This window comes from Rhinatrema bivittatum, chromosome 1 (genome assembly GCF_901001135.1).
Source record: "Rhinatrema bivittatum chromosome 1, aRhiBiv1.1, whole genome shotgun sequence".
Taxonomy (NCBI): domain Eukaryota; kingdom Metazoa; phylum Chordata; class Amphibia; order Gymnophiona; family Rhinatrematidae; genus Rhinatrema; species Rhinatrema bivittatum.
This window is the reverse complement of record NC_042615.1, coordinates 124,942,093-124,966,767: the sequence shown is the minus strand read 5'-3', so window position 1 is coordinate 124,966,767 and position 24,675 is coordinate 124,942,093. Positions and strand designations below refer to the sequence as shown.

The window sequence follows — 24,675 nt, the reverse complement described above, 5'->3', positions numbered from 1 at the left end:
TAGGGCTTTCCCACCCAAAAGAGAGAATATATGTAGTCCATTAGTTCGTCTGGGAATAAATGGCGCTTGCAGGGTAAAGTGTATCTGGCACTGGTCAGAAACCCCTGACATTGCTTGGAATCCCCAGGGTACCAGGATGCAGCTAGCAGTTATGGTAAGGATAGTCAGTGACTTGATGGCAGTGTAGGGACCACTGCTGGTGGAGGTGGGGCAGCAGGTACAGTCAAGGTGTCCAAACGCACAGAGAGATGATTCAGTGACTAGGAGAGCCAAGGCAGTCTGAAGTGCCTGCAATTTCTGGGTTAGGCCAGGAATGGCCTTTAATCACAGATAGGTACATCAGGTCCATGGCCTCGGCAATCTGTTGTGGGCATGCACCCTTGGACAGAGGTGGAGTAACCTGTAGAGTGGAGTCCTGAAGGTCCTCACCGTCAGCTGATGGAGTCAGACGAGACAGAGGCCCAACTGGAGCCCACATTCCTCCTTAGGTTGAGCATTTGGGTGCTGGGGCCAGCAGGTCTTAGGTGGGGGCCTCTGTTGGCAAAGAAAAGATCCATGGGTGATGACAGGCATGCTGGAGAAGTTGAAGGCAGACGGCATTCAAAAGAAGTCCAGTAGTCAGGTAGTGGTCAATGGCAGGCAGCATGCAAGAGAAGTCCAATAAGAAGGCAGAGGTCAATACCAGGTATCCACCCAAGGGAAGGTGGGTCAGAGGGCAGGGCAGGAAGACTGGAAACACAGGAGGCAAGGTACACAGAAGACTGACAACATGCTGAAGCAACTCACTCTACACAAGCTGTAGTGAGACCTGCTGCTGAGGCAAGTTGTAGCTACAGTGCTGCCCCTCTTATAGGGCCTTCGATAGATGTCAAATAGGGGTCATTGGGAGTTCCCACCATGATTCCTTTAAATTTTGGGCTGAGGCACACATGTGCACCTAAGGAGGTGTTATGTTTTTGTAAGGATGTGAACCCTGGGCTGAGATGAGAGATGTCTCTGCCCACAGGGAGGAGCCCTGTGAGCTTCACCGGTCGGTAGGCATGGTCTCATCAGTGTAGGACACAACTGTATGATAGAGACTTTATTATAAAGGAAGGAAGAACAGAGCGGGAGATGCAAATAAGTACAGTTCTGAGCAGTGGGGTATACCCAGGGTGATACCACTGATGTGATGATCCGGTAGTGGCCCACAGAGCGGGGTATGTCGAGGATGACTGTACTGAAGATGATGGTGATGAAATAGTCTTGAGGTGTAGGAACCCGGAAGTGGATCTTGTAGCTGGTTCGGCAATACCCTGTAGCACAGGGTATACTGGAATAACTTCTACTGAAGAGGAAATGGAAGTGGCCAGAGGCACACCACAGAGAAGCTTCAGTAAAGCTAGTATCGTTAAAGCCACTACTGAGGTAATCTCTACTCGTCTGAAGGACTTCCTGGCGTACCCTGCTCTGCGGGCCACTACCGGATCTTCACATCAGTGGTATCACCCTGGGTATACCCCACTGCTCAGAACTGTACTTATTTGCATCTCCTGCTCTGTGGGAACAAATGGTAGTTCCAGGAGAGAGTGTCCCAAGAAGCAGGTCAGGTAGTAGTCCAAGGCAGGAAGGCCCTCCGAGGAGTAGATAACCAGGAACGCGGAAGGGCCGCCAAGGAGCAGGTACCCAGAGCATCCACACATCAAGAGAGGAATCTGGCACTGGAAGTCCAAGAATGGAGCGGATTCAACAACGAGGGAACTCCTTGAAGCAAAGGGCCGGTCAGCTTAAGTACAGCAGTGAGTTGATGTCATCCGGAGGGAATGCCCCAGAGGTTCCTGCCATGATGTGTACAAAGGTGGCCCTTGCGCACGTGTGCCTTAGGTGATTCCGGAGAGATGGTGGTCGGCAGCATCCACGCCATCCCAGGGAGGTCAGCGGTGGCTGCCATTCTTCCTAGGATAGACTGTGCAGGGGGAAAAAAAAAAAAAAAAGGAGGTCAGCATGAGTGGTTGCAGCAGTCTGCGACCGACAGGCATAACAGGAGGCCTGCGTTGTGCAGAAGTTGGCAGCATTGGCCACAAAGGACTCCGTGACAGTGTCCTGCTGTGTACATCAAGCAATGATCAAAGGCATGGTGGTTTGGGCCAGCGACCTTCCGCCACGATATGGGAGAAGGTGATGACCAAAAAGAGTGGGGGCCTGGGCAAGAGATGAGAGCAGCAGTTTGTGGGGTTAGCCTCAAACACCTGCTCCTAAAAAATGGACATTGGAACGGAGTTCACATCATCCTTGACTAATAGAACACAGTGTCTTTTGGCCAACAAACCATCCATACCTAGAGATCTCACCTGTGGAGTGCTCCAGGATTCAATATTTTCCCCAATCCTCTTCAACATCTACATTCATTCAGATCTGCTCTCTCATCCAATATTTCAAAATTGAATCTCACCTATTTGCTGATGACATTTCAGCTCTGAGTTAAAAACCAGGGATGAAACAAATTGCGGCCATCACCAACCTCAGTGATGGTCTTTCAGCAGTAGTCCAATGGCTTAAAAACGCACACACAAAGAAACGAAATCCCTCCAAATCCAAACTCCTTTTACTAAGCAGACAAGGGCATCCTTTATCTATTTTACATTCCTTGTCAGAAACCTCCTTAATACTGAAAGGTTCAGTGCAGATCCTGGAAGTACATCTTGACCACAATCTTCCACTGGAAACCCACATCTCAACTCTGGTAAAGCCCTCTTTTATGCATCAAATTCAGTAACTCTGCCAGTACTTTAAGAAACATAAAATTTTACTACTGTGACACATAGGCAGTTGGCAATTAGTAACTGCTTATTCAGCAGCATTTCATTATGGGGGTCATTTATCAAAGTGCTATATGGCATTTTTGCAAAAGCACCATAATGTTTAGTGTGATGCAAATGAGAGGATATTTGGGGGGGGGGGGGGGGGGGGGGGGGGGGGGGGGGGGGGAAGAGAGAGAAGAGGGGAAGAAAGAAACTGGCCATAATTCCCTCATGCTAGATAGAGAAATAAATACCTATGGGATGCCCACCTAGTAACTTGAGGTAAAGTTTAGGTATTAGGGGCCACTTTGACATTCAAAAGTGAGACGTACGAACAGCTCTCTTGTGATGATTTGATGACCTTCGGAGTGAAGAAACTCACTCAAAGATGAGATTTGTGCAATATTCTCTCAACCTAGCTTGATGTTACCCAGGTAGAGAGTCCATCAAGCTAGGTTGAAAGAACATTGCACAAATCTCATCTTTGGGTGAGTTTCCTCACGCTGAAGGTGATCAATTCTTCTCAAGAGAGCACTGTTCTGTTCGTACGTCTCACTTTGAATATCAAAGTGGCTCCTAACCCCCTACACTAATACCTAAACTTCACCTCTAGTTACTAGGTGGGCCTCCCATAGAGATATAAATACCTATCTATCGTGAGGGCATTATGGTTAGTCTCTCTCAGTTTGGCTGGCTCCCCAGGAGCTTAAACCTACTAAACATGGTCCCCCAAGTGGATGTATGTAGGAAATACATCAATTCTGGCACTTATCACAAAGTGCAAAAAAGTTATTGCAATTTGCACCAAGATAGTGCTTTGCATAGGTATTAGTACAAATTGCAATAAACTGCCTATTACCATAAGATACACCCTTTTTCCTATCACATGCGATATTTAGTGCATTTTGATAAATCCAGGCCTATATAACCTCAAACACCTCCAAATTCTGCAGAACATTGCTGCTAGACTTTTTTTTTTTTGGGGGGGGGGGGGGGGAGGAGGAAGGTAAAATCCAGTGACCATATTAAGCCAATCTTAAGTCAGTTACATTGGCTCCTGGTTGAAAGTAGGATAAAATTTAAAAAAAAGTTCTTTGCTTTATATTCAAATGCATGAATCGATTAGCACCAGAATATCCCCCACTTTCTTTTCTCCTACAATCCCACAAGAGAAAACTTCAATCCTCCCAGTTGGCCTGTCTTCCTCTCCACTCATTTCTGCCCGAGTAGCATGCACAAGACTTCATGCATTCAGCTGCTTTGCCCCACAGTTATGGAACATGCAGCTAGCCCTTCGTCTTGAAGCTCACCTTCTGGAAAGAGATCTAAAAAGCTTGGGCTACACAGCCAAGCCTTCTCCTAGATTACACAGACTACTGAACTCTTTTCTTAATATCAAGCCCATATGTCATCCACTATTGGGCTAATTCTGCCTAATTGGTTCTTACTACCTCTACACCTAGTGGTTAACCCATTTCTACAATTTGTACTCTTAGTGTCCATTTATTTTCTTATACTTTGGTACATAGAGTACCAATAAAGGAAATTGCAAACATGCCCCCTTATCTAGTCTTATTTCATCCTTGATATTTATACACACACAGACTACCGCTGTAATCTGCTTTATGGTTAGCTGCGGAAGAGGCTCCATATCGATGTTTAGAAATAAATTACTAACCTATTAGGGTAAAACTTACCCAAGGTCACAAAAATCACACAACGGGAGAAGCAGGATTTGAACCCTGGCCTGCCTGGTTCTCAGCCCACTGCTGACATCGTGCACAGTACAAACAAGTTTGCTATATTATTTAAAATATATTTATCTAGTTAATCAGAAATTTAAGATGCATTCAAAACCACATTTTAAAATATACATGCTGTATGAATTTAAGAGTAAAGGGTGAAGTTGGATAATATGGACATTATCCAGTTATTGGTTCACATAACCCAAACTAATTCATCCTGTGTTACTGAGAAAATAACTGGATCGTGTTCATTTTATACAAACTTCCACAATGTACAGTCATTCAAGCATTTATAGACAATATCCAGAAGCAACATTAGCCACTTCTCATAGTGATCAGTGTGTACAAGGAGACGTGGAAATTCCTACCTAAATGCCAGCTCTGGGATTTCAGTTGGCTGAGGTTCTAACAGCTCAGATGCAAGAACAAGGTTTTCAGTCTCCCGCAGTAACACAAAGATAGGTTCTATCTGCTCATTGAATCTTGCCAGCAGCGTCCGAACATCACGTCTGGGCAATGCCGATAAATCCTCCTCAACCTCCATACTGCAGTATGTGCAACGAAATATTTCTGCAGATGAAATGAGGTGGGAAAACATGTACAGGCATGGATTCAAGAATGATTTCTAATGATATGTCTTTCCAGAGCAAGGCAATTTATAAATCTTTTATCTTTCACATTTATGGATGCTAGTTGCCAAAGCTCTAAAAATCAGGTACAGTAGACATTTCCCTGCCCCAGAGGGCTTACAAGTAGAGAGTCTAATGTAATAAGCATGAGTAAAAAATGTGAGCTAAATTTTAGTTCACATTTTCTTTGGGGCTAATGTAATTTATTTTATTTATTTAAATTCTTTTAATATACCGATGCTCAAGGCCAAGCTTACCGTACCGGTTTACAATGGAACTAGGGGAAACCAAATTAACAACTATATAGAAGGTAAAGTTACATTAAACAGGGAGCATAAACATGGGCGTTGGAAGAAAGGAAAGATTTCAAACGAATATAACTGGAGAGTACTGAAAATAGTCAGCGAAAAACAATTAAGTAGCGAGACATATAAAGGTTAACATAAGGTTGCTGAATTCGGCTGGAGATTTATCATAGGCAATTATTAGCATAACATTTCCTGTGGAAGGAGGAAACAGGGGAGGGTGGCAGGGCAGGGACCGGAGCGAGGAAGGAGGGAGAAGATAGGGAAGGGGTAGGAAGGTGAGAGAGAGTCAATATTGGTTGATAGAGGCTCCTTCAACGGTAAGCTTGGGCGAACAGCCAGGTTTTCAGTTTCTTTCTGAAGGAGAGATGGCAACCTGCCGCAGGTTTGTATGCGTGGTATTAAGCGCGTTTTCATGCGCTAGTCTTAAGCGTGTATCTAATATTGTGGTTAGCGCAGAAAAATATTGTGCACAAATCCACTCCAAAAGCTGCGGCTGGTTTAGCGTGAGTCCATGTTAATACCATGCAAAGGAGGCAATTAACTATTCATGGGAAATGCAGAGAGCCATGCTGGTGTTAGTGTAGGAGCCTGTCTGGAAATTGAAAAATGTAAGCGGCAGAAGCCAGAACAGAGGGTGGAGAGGGAACAGGTACGTCAGACATGCTGAATGCTTTTGTAGCCTCTTCCAAATCTCTGCTGCATTTCCCCTGCTCACCGGCATCCATTATAGCTCCCACTTAGTCTGTGATGGATCCTGAAGGGGGTTAGACCTTGCTCTACCCACCCTTAGTCCCACTCCTGGACCATAACTCACTACTGACTTAAAGGCTTTCAATTGAGAATCAATCATGGGTCACCACGTTAATAGGGTTTTGTTGCATAGGACCTTCGGTGCACATTTTACCGTGTATATTTACATGGACATTTGTTTGGCCATCCCCTTATTACATCCTATGGAGGTGCCTGTTTTTGTCGCATGTGCTAAAAATCTCTCTCTCTCTATACACCTTTATGTGGTAAAAACTAAGTTTACTGCCTTGGGAATTAACTAATGGTATACTAATGCATCAGGCATTATTTACACTTTCGGATAATACTAGGGGGCATTCCATGAAGTTAGCAAGTAGCACATTTAAGACTAATCTGAGAAAATTCTCACACACAACACACAATTAAGCTCTGGAATTTGTTGCCAGAGGATGTGGTTAGTGCAGCTGGGTTCAAAAAAGGTTTGGATAAGTTCTTGGAGGAGAAGTCCATTAACTGCTATTAATCAAGTTTACTTAGGGAATAGCCACTGCTATTAATTGCATCAGTAGCATGCGATCTTGGTGTTTGGGTAATTGCCTGGTTTGGCCTCTGCTGGAAATAGGATGCTGGGCTTGATGTACCCTTGGTCTGACCCATCATGACAATTTCTTATGTTCTTAAGAAAAAAAAAAAAAAAAAAAAAAAAAAGAGCACACCAACCACATGCACTAACCCAAAAATGTATGCAAAAAAAAATAAAAAAAGTTTAGCATGCTCAGAAAATGTGTTGTGGGTGCACATCATGATTTATACACAGAATACACACGTGTGCACAAATAGTGTTTATGCGCATAAATCCAGAGTATAAAACTCCTGCACCACCAACTGCCCACAGACTCACACTAACCCCAGAGGTTTAACTAATTCTGACCCAGAATTAAAATTTGGAGTGTTAAGAGAGCATGAATAAAACTTACACATCTATTTACATTGAGGGAGGTGCAATGGCTAGTAGCTAACAACTTCATTAACATGTGATTTGCATGAAAGCATTGTATGTACATACAAAATGTGCAGATTTTACTCCATATTTAAGGAGTTTTCCATACAAAGTGTGTGCACACCATGGCCCTAACGTGCACACACACACACTGTTCCTTATTATATTGGGACTTACATTTGTACCTTGCCAAACCTCGCAAATAGCATCAATGGGAGAAGTGGGATTTGAACCCTGGCTTCCCTGGTTCTCAGCTCACTCCTCTAACCACTGGGCTGTGCTTTTGTTTCAAATTAAGTCTCCCAGTTCCTTTTTTTTTTTTTAATTTTAAAACTAAATAAAGAGGATTGTTAATTTTGAAACAAAAGGAAAAACTAAGCCATATCCTGCCACAAAAAAAAAGAAAAAAGATTAATATATAGATATTTATCTATTTCCCAGTGTTGGATGGGGAGAGGGCATGGGAGGTTTTGTTTTGTTGTTTTTTGTGGCAAGGGGAGGGGGCAGATCCAGGCTAACATTTTTTATTTCATTTTTTTTTAACACAAAAAAAAAAAGTTCACATCCCTACTTTCCAATAGGATTTATTTATAATATTTCTAACCCATACTTTCAACCTTTCTAGGAGACTAACAATTCAATATCCACAAACATTTCCAAAATTTTAATATAAAAAAAAATCATTAAAACCAAATAATGTCACACAAAAGTAAAAATACAAATAAATTGAAGTCGAAAGCCAAACTGGAAAACATATAAAAACTATAAAACATAAGGTAAATAAAGCACAAAACATCTGTCATCTACACAACACAGCAAAAAATGGTTAAAAAAACAATAGTTAGCTGCTGTGGCCCTACAATCAGGGCTGCCCCAAACTGCTAAGTAATGTCATATGCCTGCTGAAATAAAAAGTATTTTAGCAACTGCGGAAGCCTTAAAATTTAGGATGACTCTTAATCTTTTCTGGCAAATAGTTTCACAAGCTGGGACCTTCAGCACAAAACAATTGACCTTGTATTACGGAGAATCAGATCTGCTTAGACAATGTCATGTGCAAAACATTTCTGGAAGCAGATTGTAAGCAGCAGGCTGGTTAATAGATCTATAAATATATATTACTACTACTAAGAACATGCCATAGTGGGTCAGACAAAGGGTCATCAAGCCCAGCATCCTGTTTCCAACAGTGGCCAATCCAGGCTATAAGAACCTGGCAAGTACCCAAAAACTAAAGTCTATTCCATGTTACTGTTGCTAATAATAGCAGTGGCTATTTTCTAAGTCCACTTAATCAATAGCAGGTAATGGACTTCTCCTCCAAGAACTTATCCAATCCTTTTTTTAAACACAGCTACACTATCTGCACTAACCACATCCTCTGTGGCAACAAATTCCAGAGTTTAATTGTGTGTTGAGTGAAAAAGAACTTTCTCTGATTAGTTTTAAGTGTGCCCCATGCTAACTTCATGGAGTGCCCCCGAATCTATTATCAGAGTTTTACCTCAAGAAAACTTTGGATGCTGTTGGAAGATTGCATTGGATCACAGGAAATCTTAGATATCAGATATATCCTGTAATTTCTGTAGTTAAATCTCAGCCAAGTTAGCCAGATATGTTTTTCTAGCTAATTTGTGCAGCTGGATAGCAGCTGAACATTGGCCCCTTTGTTTTTCAAGCAGGGATTTGGGAGTGAAATAAGGAAGTTCTCCAGGATTAAGACAACGTGAGGAAATTGTAGGACAAAGATTCCTAAAGGAGGTAGTAATCGTAGGTTAGATTCAGATATATAGTATTATTAATATCTTTAATATGGAGATTCTGGATGAGGGAAAGTTTAAATTACATTAGTATCTGGAATCAGGGTATGATGGTGGACATTAAGAACTATAGATTCAAGAATCTATGTTTTTGAATCTTTGCTTTAATGTGATTGAATATTTCCATTATTAATGTATGATTGTAAGATGCCCAGAACAATGGATAGTACAGCATACATTACCACCAATGCCTCTGCAGCCAAGATATAACTCCATTTTTTTTATTTTTAATAAATATGGCTTTAGTGATATTTTATATTCTGCTTTTCAGGCACTTCAAATCAGATTACATTCAGGTTCTGTAGGTATTTCCCTGAGCCCAGTTAGCTCACAATCAAGTTTGTACCTGAGGCAATGGAAGGTGACGTGACTTGCCCAAGGTCACAAGGAGCAGCAGGGGGATTTGAACCCTGGCTACCCTGCTGCTCTAATCACCAGGCTACTCATACATAAGGGATTGCAATGAGGTTGGGGGGAGGGCTTAGAAAGCACCTTTTAGTGCCATTCTTTTGCCAGCTGCTTCATTTTCACCACTTGTATGTCTGTCTGTTTTGCTCTTCGCCAAGCTGCTGGAGGCATTTGGGGTAAGATGGAAGGACAGGGGGCAGAAATGCTTTGGGAATGGAGCTCTGTAGTCTCCCATAGTAAGGCAATGGGAATGGTTGGAGAAGGTCCATCCTCTGAAGATACTGGCTTGCTCTCTCTTTTTCAGACTCATCTAAGATTATGCCAGGAGAAAATGGGGAAAAAAATCTCCAAATGGGATTGTCTTGTGTATTCCATGACAAGTGGGAACCTCACTCAACCTTTATTGCTAGTATTTTTCTTAAGAATGCTTGCATTGTGCCAGAGAGCTTCCTTATTTTAAAGCAGGTAATCCAAAGTTCTAGGCGGCTCACAATAAAGCATATATGCTTTCAATAAAGTGAGCAATAAGCAGCTGCCCAGTATTTTCTTAGTTGATGTCCTCATTCTCTGTTAAGATGCCATACTAGGTGGAGGTGCAGCATTCATGTTATATGATGGACCAATTACCGGTAGGTTCTTAAAAAAAACCCAAAACAAACTTTTGAACTTTTTAACACAGATGCTTAAGTGTTAGAAGCCTGGCTCCTTAGGCAGAGAATTCCATAATAAAAAAGGCCAATAACTGCACATGTCTTTTTGTAAAACTCCGCAAGATAGACAGATTGCACAGTGAGGACATCAAAGAGGCAGCAAAAGCTGATTGTAGGACTTTAGTCAGCTTATAAATGCCAAAAACTGAGCTAATGCTAAAAAGCATGCCATTACTTAAAGCTTTGTGTATTAGCATCAAAATTTTATGGAGCTCAAAGTATAATAGGCACAAGCAATATATCAAGGTGCACTTGAAGTTCTTTTTAAATCAAGCTGGTGGCACCCAGTATATTTTTCTGCCATGTTTTCTTGGTCTCCAGTTGTATGATTGTAACTTTGTACTCTACCTAGAACTGTAGAAAGAGCAGATTAGACAATTAAAAAAAAAAACCAACTCCTGAACTGATAGTTTCACTGAAAACTAGACAGAAACCCCCAATTTTAGAGCCCAAAACTGCATTCATTGCTTCCCTCTTCAGTTTCAATAGAAAATAGCCAAATGACAACGCATTTTTTTGGCCCTGAACCAAACAAAATGAATTAAAGAGCCAACGAATCAAACCAAAAATGTTTTCTGTATACATCTCTAGTCTGATTCTCTGCGTAATGATTTGTTGACAATATTGATTCTAATTTATTATTTCTAGATCATCAATAGATGGTCCCTTTATGCAGGTTATGGCCTTGTTGCAGTTATCAGGCAGGTTGCCTTTCCCTCCCCGTGACCCCAGCATTTATATCCATCTCCACATAGTCCAGGACTTCCACCATCTCTTGGTCTCAAACCCACTTGACTCTGCTTTCTGGCCCAGCTTACATTGCTCTTGCCATTCTGTCTTGCACCTTATTCACTAGTATCTCACCTGTTACCTTCTCCAGTTGCTCTGGCTGTTCCATCGTCTCTTCCTGTGCTCTTCTTGCACTGTCACTCAGCTGTTTGCAATATCACTTCTATACTTCTTTGCTTTTTTCAGTTAGCGATCATAAAAATTTGCCTCTGTTTCTTTGCAGCTTTTCCATCAATATTCTTGCATTTTCTTCCAGTTTTTGGCTTGCTCTCTTTGTGAGCCCTCTAGATTTAAATGCAGGATGTGTGGCATACAAAAAGGAGCAGTGCATTATTTCCCTTTTATCTTCAGGGGTCTTCATAACTATTTAGTACTGGTAATTTTCAGCAGCTGCTGTGGTCTGTCTCCTGCTGTAGCGAGTCAATGCACAGGCCTAACATGTACCAGGGCGGTCTTCACCCTAAGGGAGAGTACCGTTTTATCCTAGGATACAGTTAAATCATTTTTGCTTCTTCTCATGCTACAGTCATAGTGGTCGCCTTGCTGACATTTGGTCTAGATGTAATGCAAAAAGGTTACCGTGTGAGGGTACTTTCAACAAGAGTTGATGAGAGAAAGTTTTGTCCCTCTTAGCCCTCGACTTTGATGACTTTCCAGTCCTTCTTTGGAGAGTTATTTTCTCCACGGTTAGACAGAGCCTTTCTACATAGGGTTTTCTCCCCACACGCCACGTTAGAAAGTATAAGAAGGATGTTCAAAGCAAAAAACGGACAAGAACTCCCTAAATCCACTAACATTATAAAATTGAAAACAAAAGTTAACACAAAGATATTTAATAAGAGGCATAATAATACCAATATTTCAGTTCTACGTTTCCCCAACTGGTGCGCCATGGACAGAGTCCCCACTGCATGATGCTCGGATCCAATCCAGCATCTGGACTCTGCTCTCAGCGCTTCACAGCAACAAGCGTCACCAATAGTGGCTCTTAAGCACGTAGCAGCTCGTTTCTGAGAAGGTGTGTAATCACGCATGCCTTCTCTTCCTAGCTACTGTACGAGCCCTGGAGAGAACAGGCAGCATGCTGAGCCTTCACCTCTTTTTTTTTTTTAGCATTTGGAAGAGACTTATGGGGTTTTTTTGTACTTTCCTAGCTTTTCAGTTGGCCATACAAGCCCGCTACCTGCTCCATGAAGGTTGGTGTGCCACACAACATCTTTGTGAATATTCGTGTGCCTTGGGTTTGAAAATGAGTAGGAAACGCTTAGTTCATTAAACTTCAAAGGTTATAATTACAATACTTGCATACTTTTATATACAGGCTCGTCTGTATCTGGGATCTTTTGAATGGCATGCAAACTACACCACAGTGGGAGAGGGCCTCTAGGATTGAGTGAGAGCCACTGAGTCAGGAGTAGGGAAGCTCTGATGTTCCAACCCATAATGAATATGCACATAGATTTGCATACAATTGAAGCAATGCTGGTTTAAAAAGACTCAGCTAGTCCAGCAACCTTGATGAAGTGGTAGATGGAGCAGGGGCTTAGTAGGACAAGAGATGGTATCATCCATAACAAAATTGTGTATGATTTTTAAATTTGCAGTGATCCAACATACACCAGCCAATCTGTACCTGATAACGGGTCAAACAACTGATTCACCTCCAGATCTGAGAAAGTGCTGAGGCAAGCAGGGCACTTGAAGGATGCCCTTGTGGTTGAATCTCTCTCATCTGCTTCTATCTTGCGGCGGATATGATCTAGTTTGTACTTCACTACATTCACCAACACTTTGTAGTTGATATAATAATAATTATGTCTGGTGCTTTTTCCATTGGGCCCAGTTTCAACTCGCATTCGACTCTTGATGAATTTATCAGATTTCAGCGTGGTTAGGATTGTTCGGAGCTGTTTCTTATCAAATTTTAAAAGTATTGCCATATCATCCTCTTTCACACATGGGTATCGAATCAGAACATCAATGGTAAAGGAGTACTCCAGCTCATAGAAGCCTCGCACTATGTATTTGGCTAACCGCTTTAGTGCTGCAGGAACCTCAGTGATGAGCTCTACATCTCCCATTGTAGCTAAACCTATGTTAAAAACAGACAAAAAGATATATAAAAAACAGAAAATATAGACAAAGGTTTTTTGCTCTTTGATAATTCCTGATTTTTTGCAATTGTTGCACATGTAACTACATACAAGTCAAAAACATCTTTAAACATTTTTACAGTATATTTCACTAACAGAAACAAGATGCCAATACCTCATGTAGGAAGGTTGGAAACTCAGGAAAATGGTATATATGAGCTTTTAAAAATAATTGAGCTACAATCTTCCAAGACAGACAAGGATGTGCATCACTGTGAATCTGGAAGTACTTTGGCAGTTTGATGAACTAAATGGTAGAAGGAACTCAAATATGAAATTGCAGAACTGCTACTAAAAAACACTTCCATAGTGCTACTTGACATTTGAAAGCACTGTACAAGAACATAAAAGAGACGCTCCCTGCTCAGCAGAGTTTACAATCTAAAACAGGGCAAGAGAGACATAGGAAATGTCATTTAAGACAATGGTTAAAAATGTATGAGGCTGTAAGTGGGATAATCATGGGTTAAGAACGGAAAGCAGCCTCAAAAAGGTGGGTTTTTAGATTGGATTAACACAAGGGAAAAAGGAGGGAGCATGACGTACCAGCTCAGGAAGTCTACTCCAAGCATATGGTGCAGCCAGGTGGAAAGCACAGAGTCAGGAAAAGGCAGTAGAGGAGAAGGGCATAGATAGAGTGGACGAGAGTGTAGAGACACAAGGGTAGCGAGGAGCTGCACAGCAAAGGCTCTTATAGGACTAGCAAGAAGAGTTTGAATTGTATGGGGGAACTGATAGGGAGCAAATGTAACTTGAGAAGAAGGATTATATGAATGTAGCAACTGTGGCAAAAAAAAAAAAAAGTCAAGCAGCTGAATTTTGGATAGATTGTAATTAAGAAAGGTGGCTCACTGGGAGAGCTGTGAGGAGCAGGTTGCAACACTCTAAGGGGGGAGGGTGATGAGAGAGTAGATAAGGGTTCAGAAAGGAAGAGATGGACTTTGGTGACGTTCTAGAGCAAGAAGTGGCACATTTTAGCAGTGCTTTGGATATGATGTAGAGAAGGAGAGAGAGGAGTCAAAGAGGACTCCAAGATTATGGGCTGAGGCAACTGGATTAAAGTGTTATCCACAGCACAAGAGAAAAGAGGAAGCAGGGAAGTGGGTTGGGAAGATAAAGAGGTCGGTCTTGGCCATGTTGCGTTTAAGATGGTGGTGGGACATCTATGCAGCAGTATCAGACATGCAGCCTAAGATCTGGGACTGGATTCTTATTGAGATTTCTGGTATAGAGAGGTAAATATAGGAATCATCAGCATAAAGATGATATTAAAAACCATGAGAGGGAATCAGAGCACCAAGGCAATTAGTGTACAGAGAGAAAAGGGCCAAGAGAGAACCCAGAGGCACACAAATTGATAGTGGGATAGTAGTAGAGGAGGATCTGCCAGAGGAAACACTAAACGTGTGATCAGAGAGGTAAGAAGAGAGCAGACAAGACAGATTTCTGAAATCCAAGTGAGGAGAGAATATCGAGGTGTAGGTAGTGATCAACTGTCAAAAGCAACAGATAGGTTGAGGATAGGGTTGCCAATTGTATGGATTTTCTCTGGACCATACAGAATTTTTTTAAGTACTATGTGGAAGCCAGAGATGGAGGGCTAAAATGTCTGAATTTTAACCCTCCAGTCATGCGATACAAAAAAAAAATAGTTGCTGCGCTCCACATCACCTAACTTAAAGGAGCTGTGGTGGGGGTGGAAGGGAAATAGAACCAAGAGCTATGAGAAACAGATAAGTATGAGAGAAAAAAAAGTGTGTGAAGCTTGCTGGGCAGACTGGATGGGCCGTTTGGTCTTCTTCTGCCGTCATTTCTATGTTTCTATGTTTAACTCCATAGCCAAGGGTGGTGCTGTATCTCCTGAAAGTTGCATGCCTATGCATGACTCCCCTTTTCCCTGCTTCAATCTCAGCCACCAATATCCCAAACTAAATAGGAAAAAAAAAAAAGGGGGGGGGGGTGCTCAGTGAGCCTGCCGGCACTTCATCTCACACACACAGATCAACAAAAGGCTCTTGGCACCTTCCCTCCTGTCCACGAGGCCGCTGGTGCCTCACCTCCTGCCCGCATTGAAAAAAAAAAAAAAAAACCCAAACAGAAAAGGCCCAGCAAAGATGCCTCACCTCCTGCCCACTGCGAAACAGAAAGCCCAGCAAGGACATCTATGAGTCACCACTTGCCTACAACTAACTTCACACCTGCAGTCCAAGTTAAAAAAATAAAATAAAAGTTCAATGGACTGCTGGCACCTCGCCTCACACCTGCGGATGAATGAAAGGCCCTGTGGAGCAGCTAACACCTGCCCTCCCACCCGTGATGAAAAAGAAAAGTAGGGCCACCAGTACCTCTTTCTCCTGTGGCGCAACAAGTAAAGGTGACAGGCGCGTCCCCTCCCGCTGCGCAAAACAAGAGGCCAAGGTACGCCGAGCGTTCTGAATTTTCACAGCTGAAAGTTGGCAACCCTAGTCGAGGAAGATAAGGACGGAGTACAAGCATTTGGTTTCAGCTCTAAACAGGTCATTGGAGACTTTGGCAAGGACGGTTTCTGTGGAATGTAGAGGGCAAAAACTAGACTGGAATGGATCAAGAATGGCTTGAGATGAAAGACAGTCAAGACCGTGGCAGTAAACAGCATATTCAAGTAGTTTGGAAGTAAAAGGGAAATTGGACAATGGTTAGCAGGACAGGAGGGATACAGTAACAAACAAAAGAAAAAAAAAAAGACTAATCACAAAAGTCTGAAGGCAGCACAAACAGCAGTAGTAGAAAGTGATAGATTGAAGGGATGACTGCTTATATACCCAAGGACTGGAGAGTAGCAAACATAGCAACAGTTTTCAAAAAGGGTGAAACAGGTGACCTAAGTAACTACAGAACAATGAACCAGACATCTGTGCCCAGCAAAATGGTGAAAGCTATAAATTAAGGACACAATTATTGGTCTTATGGATAAACATGGCTTAATGGAGAGGAGCCAGAAAGGATTTAGCAAAGGAAAGTCATGCCTTACTAACCATAAAGAACTTTGAGGGAGTAAAGAAGCACATGGATAAGATGAGCCAACCAATATAGTATATTTGGATTTGCAGATGGCATTTGATATAAATCTCTATAGTAACTTGAGCAGTAGCAGCTTGGGAACAGCCAGAGGCAAAAGGAGATTGACTTTGGCTGTTCCTTAAGTACAGTTTATTTACAGTGAAAACAAAGCACAGTGCACAGCAAAAAACAAAATTTAGGAAGTTCACCTTGACTTTAGGCAACTCAATCTTTAAACATAGCAGATCTTAAACCTTAGACACAAGTCTTAGTGTAGGGCGAGTCTCTGACTATTCCCCGTGGCCCGCTTGACCCTAGGCCTTGAGGTCTTATACTCTGGTGAAGGGCTCCTCTCTTCACCCAGGATTCCCTGTGGGGCTGAACCTTAAGGAGGGCCCGGTGAGACTGCTGTGCCCGGTCCCTTAAGGTGGTCTGGAGGGAGATTTCTGTATACTCCCTTATAGTCCCTCGTGAAAGACTTCTCAGAAAACTAAAAAGCAATGGGATAGGAGACAATGCCTTACTCTGGATTGGTATCTGGTTAAAAGATAGAAAACAGAGTAGATTTAATGGTCAGTTCTCAGAGGAGGAAAGTGGTTAGTGGAGTGCCCCCCCCCCCCCCCCAGATCTGTCCTGGGACCTGTGGTGTTCAACCTATTCATAAATGGTCTAGAAACAGGGGCAATGAGTAAAGTGATCAAGTTTGCAGACCAAAAAAAATATTCAAAGTAGTTAAAACACAGACTGAGGAAGCACACAAATACTTTACAAGACTGGCGATCTGGGCATCGAAATGGCAGATGAAATTTAATGTGGACAAGTAAAAAGTGATAGATATATATAACCCCAATTTTAGATACACAAAGCTGAGTTTCATATTAGGCACAACAACCCAGTGATCATGGACAGTACATTGAAGTCTTCAGCTCAGCATAGTGATCAAAAAAGCAAACAATGTTAGGAATTGCACTAAAACCAGAGAACATTTTAATGTCTCTGTATAGATCCGTGGTGTGCCCATACCTGGCATACTGTGTGCAGCTCTGGTCACCCCCATCGCAAAGATATTGAGGAATTAGAGATATAGAGAAGAGCAACAATAAAAATAATAGTGAAAGGGGTGGAACGGTTCCCTAATGAGCAAAGGCTAAATAGGACTAAAAGCTGCCAATCATTGTTAGGGATGTGAATAGCCTAGTGGTTAGAGCAGTGGGCTATGAACCAGGAGACCAGGGTTCAAGTCCAACTGTGACCTTGGGCAAATCACTTTACCCTCCATTGCCTCAGGTACAAAACTTAGATTGTAAGCCCTCTGGGGATAGGGAAATACCTACAGTACCTCAATGTAAACAGATGTGGTATCTCAGATCAAATGTCAGTCTATAAAACTAATAAATAAATATTCTAGGATGAGAATGAAACTACAAGGGTCAAACAAATACAAATATGAAGAAACAAAACAAAACAAAAAGATGGCAGATAAGTACCATTAAAGGTCCTACTAACTTGCCTATTCTTGATCCAAAAAAAGCCTACCTAGCCTCAGGCTTTACCCTCACCTATAGGGAAATTCTGTGATTATCCCATGTTTATTTGGGTTCTGTTATTTTGGCCTTAACCAGGAGACAATTCTATGTATCCACCACCCTTGCAGTGAAGGAATTCTTGAGGTTAAAAAGGGGGTAGACTTTGGCATAATCTAATTTCATTACTTCTTTTCCCTAGAAAACACTTGCCTGCTTTGCATTACTTGAATATTTGAGGTATGCAAATGCCTGTATCATATCCTCCTTCTGTCTCTGCTCTTCTAGAACAGGGGTGCTCAAACCACTCCTTATGGGCCCTCCCCCCAAGCCAGTCTGTTTTTCAGGATATCCCTAATGAATATACATGAGATTTATCCTGACTGGATGGAGGCCCATAGGATAGGTTTGAGCACCTCTGTTCTAGGATATAGATATGTAAATTCCTAAAGTTTCATTTCATAGGGCTTATGAACCATTTTGAAAACCCTCCACTCTGACTGCTTTTCACTCTTGTCTATTGAAAGATTCTGATATAACTTCCAAAATTGCACATAATACTCTAGGAAACCATTGTGCAACCCCTGCCCCAGCCTAGATTTGGAGATTCATGAACAGGAAGGTGGCTGTACACATTGAGGGAATGCAGTATGGAGGTTCTAGGTGGGACTGCTGCCCAGGGAAATGATAAAATTATTTCAAAATCAGTTCTATCTGTTAAGAGTACATTAAATATGCATCTCCCTGTGTGAGCCAGATAATTGATGAGCACAGAGGGTAAAACTACTATCTGATCTACAGAAGACAGATTAGCCAATGTTTGGATTAGTTTCAGTCAGTCACAAGGGGCAGAGAGAGTAAGAGTTTCAATTTGGCCTTGGGGGATAGGAACTGACCAGACACAGAAGGGTGGGCTTTTGTCAGAGGGCAGTGAGGAGGCAGAACAGATGAGTGCCCCTACATTTTGCCTGACTTATTCTAGTTTACATGCTAAAGATTGTAGTTTAGCTTCATTCCAGTGTATGAACCCTGCCAGGGACAGTCACAAAGCCTGTAAGCTTCCCTACTAGGTGGCTAACATTTGGCCACTTGCAGTTCATTTCCTTGCATGGTACCCCTCCCCGGTCAATAAGGTATATGCAATCTGTACTAAATCACCACAATGTACTGCTGAAGCCTGCATTCCTGGAAGTGTGGATAATCTCAGGACCTGTAGTCCACAAGTTGTAACCTTTAGCATATTAGCTACAATAGCTAGTTTAGATAAAACGAAATCTGATTCTTTGGAAACTATACCTAACTTAAATGGAATTTGCCAACTCTGGGGTTGGTGCTAAATACAAAGAAGGAAGACTAGGCAAATCTCTTTCAAACATACAATCAAAACAAAGAACATGATGGCAGATAAACTTTTGCTCTGCACATCCCTATGTTCATAAGTCCATAAGTCGAAAGGGGGGGGGGGGGGGGTCAATATGGACATATGGAGAATTCCATAAGTTGAGTCTATGTCCATACGTGCAAATAAAAATTTAAACCCCTCACCCTCCTTAATCCCCCCCCCCCCCCAAGACTTACCAAAACTCCCTGGTAGTCCAGCAGGGAGTCAGGACGCCATTTCTGAACTCCTTTGCGAGGAGCACGTGACGTCGGCGTCACGTTGGAGTGACGCGGCATCACGTGATTCCCCGCGCGTTTGCTCCGGGACCCTCGTTGCACCCAAAAGGAACTTTTGGCCAGCTGACCTCCCCAAGCTGGCCAAAAGTTCCTTTTGGGTGCAACGGGGGTCCCGGAGCGAACGCGCGGGGAATCACGTGATGCCGCGTCACTCCAACGTGACGCCGACGTCACGTGCTCCTCGCAAAGGAGTTCAGAAATGGCGTCCTGACTCCCTGCTGGACTACCAGGGAGTTTTGGTAAGTCTTGGGGGGGGGGGGGGGGGATTAAGGAGGGTGAGGGGTTTAAATTTTTATTTAGGATCAACAATCGCGATTTCCAACGTATTCAACATAGCTATGTTGAATACGTTGGAAATCCGATCGTTTTCGCCTCATCACTTTAAGTTAAAAAACAAAAATAAGTTGCGTTTTACATTTAAGTTCAAAACGAATGCACACCCCTAATGGCAGATAAAGACCATACAGCTCATTTGTATCTTCTGCTCAGCTTTATAGTTCCTTACCCTTCTTCAGGAGATCTCTATGCTTGTCCCATGTTTTCTCAAATTCTGATACTGTCCTCGACTCCATCACTTGGAGACTGTTTCATGCATCCACCACCCTCACCACTCCTTCACCCTCATCTTGAGACCCTAAAGCCTCCTGTGCATTTATTCCTGCAAAGTAAAAAAAAAAAAAAAAAAAATCCACATCTCCCCTTTCCCTCCATGTTTAGATCTTGAAGTCTGTCCCCATATACTTTATGAAGATGACCACTGAATATTTTAGTAAATGCCTTCTGGACTGCACTATTTGATTTATATCCTTTTACAGCTGCAGTCTCCAGAATTTACATAGTACTCCAAATGAGGTCTCAGATTTCTACAGAGGCAATTACGTCCTAGCTATTCCTCTCTCTAAGGATCCAAGTATCCCTCTGATACAATTTAATGTGCACCAAGCACAATAATGAATAAAGAAAAAAAAAAAAAAAAAAAGTGTGTACTAGAAGTATAGTAAACTTAAAATCAGTGCTAAAAACTGTAGCTAATTTTATCTTTACTGCCATTTTAATTTCAGTGGATGGGGAATTAAATTTGACTTCCACATCTAACAGATTGGGAATTTAAAAAAAAAAGTGGTACTGGTTCAGCTGATCAGGTGACAGTTTTAAAGTGGTGCTGGTTCAGAGGACAATAACTTCCACTGAACTATTTTAAAATGGCTGGCAGGGAAGGAATGAGGAGCCAAGCTACAGGACAGAGAAGTATATGGGAATCAGGTTTGTGGGTGGGGTTCAGCAAGATTCTGTGGCCTGTGCGGCTAGGGTCAGAGTCTCTCTGGCTCGAGAAGGGGGTTTCTACTCAGTGGCTTAAAAAAAAAAAAAAAAAAATCTTTCAGCATAAAAGTGGTAATTTTAAAAACAGGCACTAATTTTTAGCACACTTTTCTACAGTGGTAATGCCATCATATGCAGTTCATTATCATACATTTATATGCCCCTTAAGAGGAATATGCAGATCAGTGAGCTCTCCTTCTCCCAGGATCCACAATTGGAAATTTGCATAGCTATTAATGCAAGGTTTTATTACTCACTCTCCTACAGTATAGTACTCAGAGTGAGGTACAGGATAATGAAGTCGTATATATACTTATGACAGAGCAGACCAAGCAGATAGTATTGTAGATCAGGAGCAGGGTATGGGTAAAAGAAGTGGTACAGTACATAAGCAGATTACACAAAACAAGTTGCCAGTTATGTAGCATTCAGGTACACATGCAGTGACAGTCCAGACAGTATGCATGGTTAAAAAAAGCCAGGTGTTAATATATCGACATTTCATGTTAAGGTCGGGCGAATTTCTTTTCTCTGTTTCAATGTAAACCGATGTGATTTGTATGTTATACAGGAACACCGGTATATAAAAATTAAATAAATAAAATAAAATGTCTGGCTTTTGTCTAGAGAGAATTCCAAGGCCTGGAGAGCACAGGGAGAAGGTGCACTTGTGGGTTTGGGCAAACACAGGGGAGCTGCGAGTTACACTTCTGCAGTGGGAATGGATTTGGATTTAGATCCCAGAAGCTGGAATATCTGAGACTTCAAAGAAATTAGGGAGTATAGCCTTCAGCCTACACAGCTCTCTCTCAGACTAGGCTATGAGACTGACTATTGAATTGGCAAGGCTTCATCTAGAACTATTCCTTATTGGGAGGAATGGTTAAATCTGCCAATACAGTTTCAAAATGTTTTGAAGGCGTAGCCATTCACTGAAATAACCTGTTTAAATATTTCCCTGGCATAAATAAAAAGGCTTTTGCTAGAGCCACACAAATTGCCTGCAGTCTACTTTTATTATCTGGGATCAGACAACTGCACAGATGAGAGTCTGTGCCTTTAAGAACTGAGACCATGTACGGAGATTTGTGATCAGTTCTATGCAGCAAGTGATGTACCTGATTAACTGCATCTGTTAAGAATCCTGCTTTCCCCTGCCCCCAATCACCAGGTTGCATAGATACAAAGAACTTTACAAAAGTGGGGTTTTTAATTAATTTTGCAAACTCAGGTTGGAAGCACAACTCTCCCTTTTTTGAGGGCTTCTGGGTGTTGGGCCAGATTTTGTGTCAGTGGCAAGATGTCCTGGTGGCTGCAGTGGCAAATGCTCTTTAGCCAGTTGATGAGCATCCTGCTGTATCTTATGATAAGATGACTATATGTGCACGTGCCTGGTAGGCTGCAATAAATGAACTCATGTGCTGGCTATAAACACATTCTCCTCTATACAGTCAGAGTGGCAGCTTTATCACATGTTAACACTGTCTTTCAGCTGTACATTTTAGATGCCTGCATGTTTTTTTTTTAAACACAGATTCAAGATTATTTCCATGTGCTTATGTTGGGTAGGAGTGGCAATGGAAGCTTAATTTGAGCCAGTTAATGTTCTGTATGAACATGTAAAGACTGATGCATTACAAAGCTATTTCTCTTTATTATAGCCCAGGATTGTTTAGGTTTGAATGTTCTGACTGTAGGGCGACCTTCCATAACAGAATGTGATCAGTACAGATATGCCTGTGCTTTACTTATGACTACTTGATAGAGTAGATGTGAATCAGTTATTTACACTTTCGAGTAATAGAAGGACTAGGGGGCATTCTATGAAGTTAGCAAGTAGCACATTTAAGACTAATCGGAGAAAATTCTTTCACTCAATGCACAATTAAGCTCTGGAACTTGTTGCCAGAGGATGTGGTTAGTGCAGTTAGTGTAGCTGGGTTCAAAAAAGGCTTGGATAAGTTCTTGGAGGATAAGTCCATTAACGGCTATTAATCAAGTTTACTTAGGGAATAGCCACCACTATTAATTGCATCAGTAGCATGGGATCTTCTTAGTGTTTGGGTAATTGCCAGGTTCTTGTGGCCTGGATTGGCCACTGTTGGGAAACAGGATGCTGGGCTTGATGGACCCTTGGTCTGACCCAACATGGCAATTTCTTATGTTCTTATGCCAGCTGGAAGCAGGAGTGAATTTGAGATTTAGGGCTGCCAGAGGCGTTGGTTATATACATAGAGAAATATCCCATTTATAAGTAATGTCTAATATGTTTTATTATGCATGTAAACAATTACACCATTAAAATCCACAACGCACAATCATTCCCATTCACCCAATAAAAACAACATACAATTGACACTATATAATTTTTCACAATAAAGTGCACAAGTGCCTCAAGATATTTTTCCAATATAGAATCACTTTGCTTCACAAGGTTTCCAATGTTTCTAATACGGGTCCAAAGTTTTCCCGCTTTTATTATTCTAAATCTTCATTCACATAAGAGACTGGTGGTTTTTCTCATTCGTCCAAATAAATGGTCCAACAACGGATCCTTGTTTCACCCAAAAAATTGGGCTTCCTCAGGGACATATTTCAAACTCACAGGGTCTGACCTGTATACATCATTTTCAATCAATTTTTCAATCAAAATCTCACCGTAACTTCTTTGTATAATTTATAATCAAAGCCTTCAAAACAGTGAAAACGCTTTCACACAACGGACCACAATGGTGGTCCGTTGTGTGAAAGAAAGTTACGGTGTGAAAAGAAGTTACGGTGAGATTTTGATTGAAAAATTGATTGAAAATGATGTATACAGGTCAGACCCTGTGAGTTTGAAATATGTCCCTGAGGAAGCCCAATTTTTTGGGTGAAACAAGGATCCGTTGTTGGACCATTTATTTGGACGAATGAGAAAAACCACCAGTCTCTTATGTGAATGAAGATTTAGAATAATAAAAGCGGGAAAACTTTGGACCCGTATTAGAAACATTGGAAACCTTGTGAAGCAAAGTGATTCTATATTGGAAAAATATCTTGAGGCACTTGTGCACTTATTGTGAAAAATTATAGTGTCAATTGTATGTTGTTTTTATTGGGTGAATGGGAATGATTGTGCGTTGTGGATTTTAATGGTGTAATTGTTTACATGCATAATAAAACATATTAGACATTACTTATAAATGGGATATTTCTCTACGTGTATGTATAGAAGTAACTTTTAGAGAAATTCATGGTAATTTATCCCTAGGTGTTGTTTGCCAGAGGCGTTGGTTAGGCATGCATCTGTGAGTGGACAGACATCTGATAACGCAATTAAAAATGTTGCTCTTTCTGCTGTTGCCCCTACCCAGACAAACTTTAATCCCACTGCTTTACATCTTCTCAGTCACATCCTTGCTATTTTAACAGTCTCTTATTTCTTTTTTATTGTATTCCCTGTCTTGACTAGATTGTAAGGCTGAGGAGGGACTGTCCCATCACATACAGCGCTGCCTACAGCTGATATGTACTAGGCAAATCATGATAATTTGGGGTACATGTGTGTTTGTACAGTGCTGGGTATGTTGTATAGTGCTATAGAAATAGTAAGTAGTAATAGATCCGTGATCAGAATGAAGTGCGTTACCGTGGCTATGATCATGCCTGCTCATTTTGAATATTGTTTCTTTCTATAGCTATTGTTTTTCTGAATAGCTCTTGAATATTTTCTTTTATGATATATTTTTGGATTTTGCCAAACAGTACCTTTTTCCAAATACGATGCTACTATATTATACTTTTAAAGAATAAGAACCATATGTAACCACTATGGAAGCGAATGGTAATGAAAAAAAAAATTCCAATGCTCAGATTGTATGATGGCGAATAAGAAGGAGAGAGGAACTGGGAGGCTGTTATGACTGCTTTCCTTCTGACCATTATAATTATACAGACCTTCTCTAAACTTTAGGGAATTCCTTTGCATGGCAAATATTTAAGTTAACAAATGGATTTGGCATTAACCTTTCAACACCCCTAC

General features: G+C 41.6%; 1 protein-coding gene across 4 annotated transcripts in view; it reads right to left on the bottom strand.

The window, feature by feature from the left end:
- Nucleotides 1-24,675, bottom strand: part of LOC115083201 (general transcription factor IIE subunit 1-like) — a 52,924-nt gene that overhangs the window by 15,500 nt on the left and 12,749 nt on the right. For 2 of the 4 annotated variants that reach the window (XM_029587024.1, XM_029587028.1), the window contains exons 2-3: nt 12,573-13,031; nt 4,894-5,095 (exon numbers count right to left, since the gene is read on the bottom strand). In XM_029587024.1, the coding sequence (XP_029442884.1) occupies nt 4,894-5,095; nt 12,573-13,020 (650 nt within the window). In that variant the 5' untranslated portion in view covers nt 13,021-13,031. Of the gene's footprint in view, nt 1-4,893; nt 5,096-12,572; nt 13,032-15,437; nt 15,626-19,836; nt 19,919-24,675 lie in introns of those variants that run through there. The other 2 variants (XM_029587018.1, XM_029587010.1) reach the window with 2 other exon arrangements.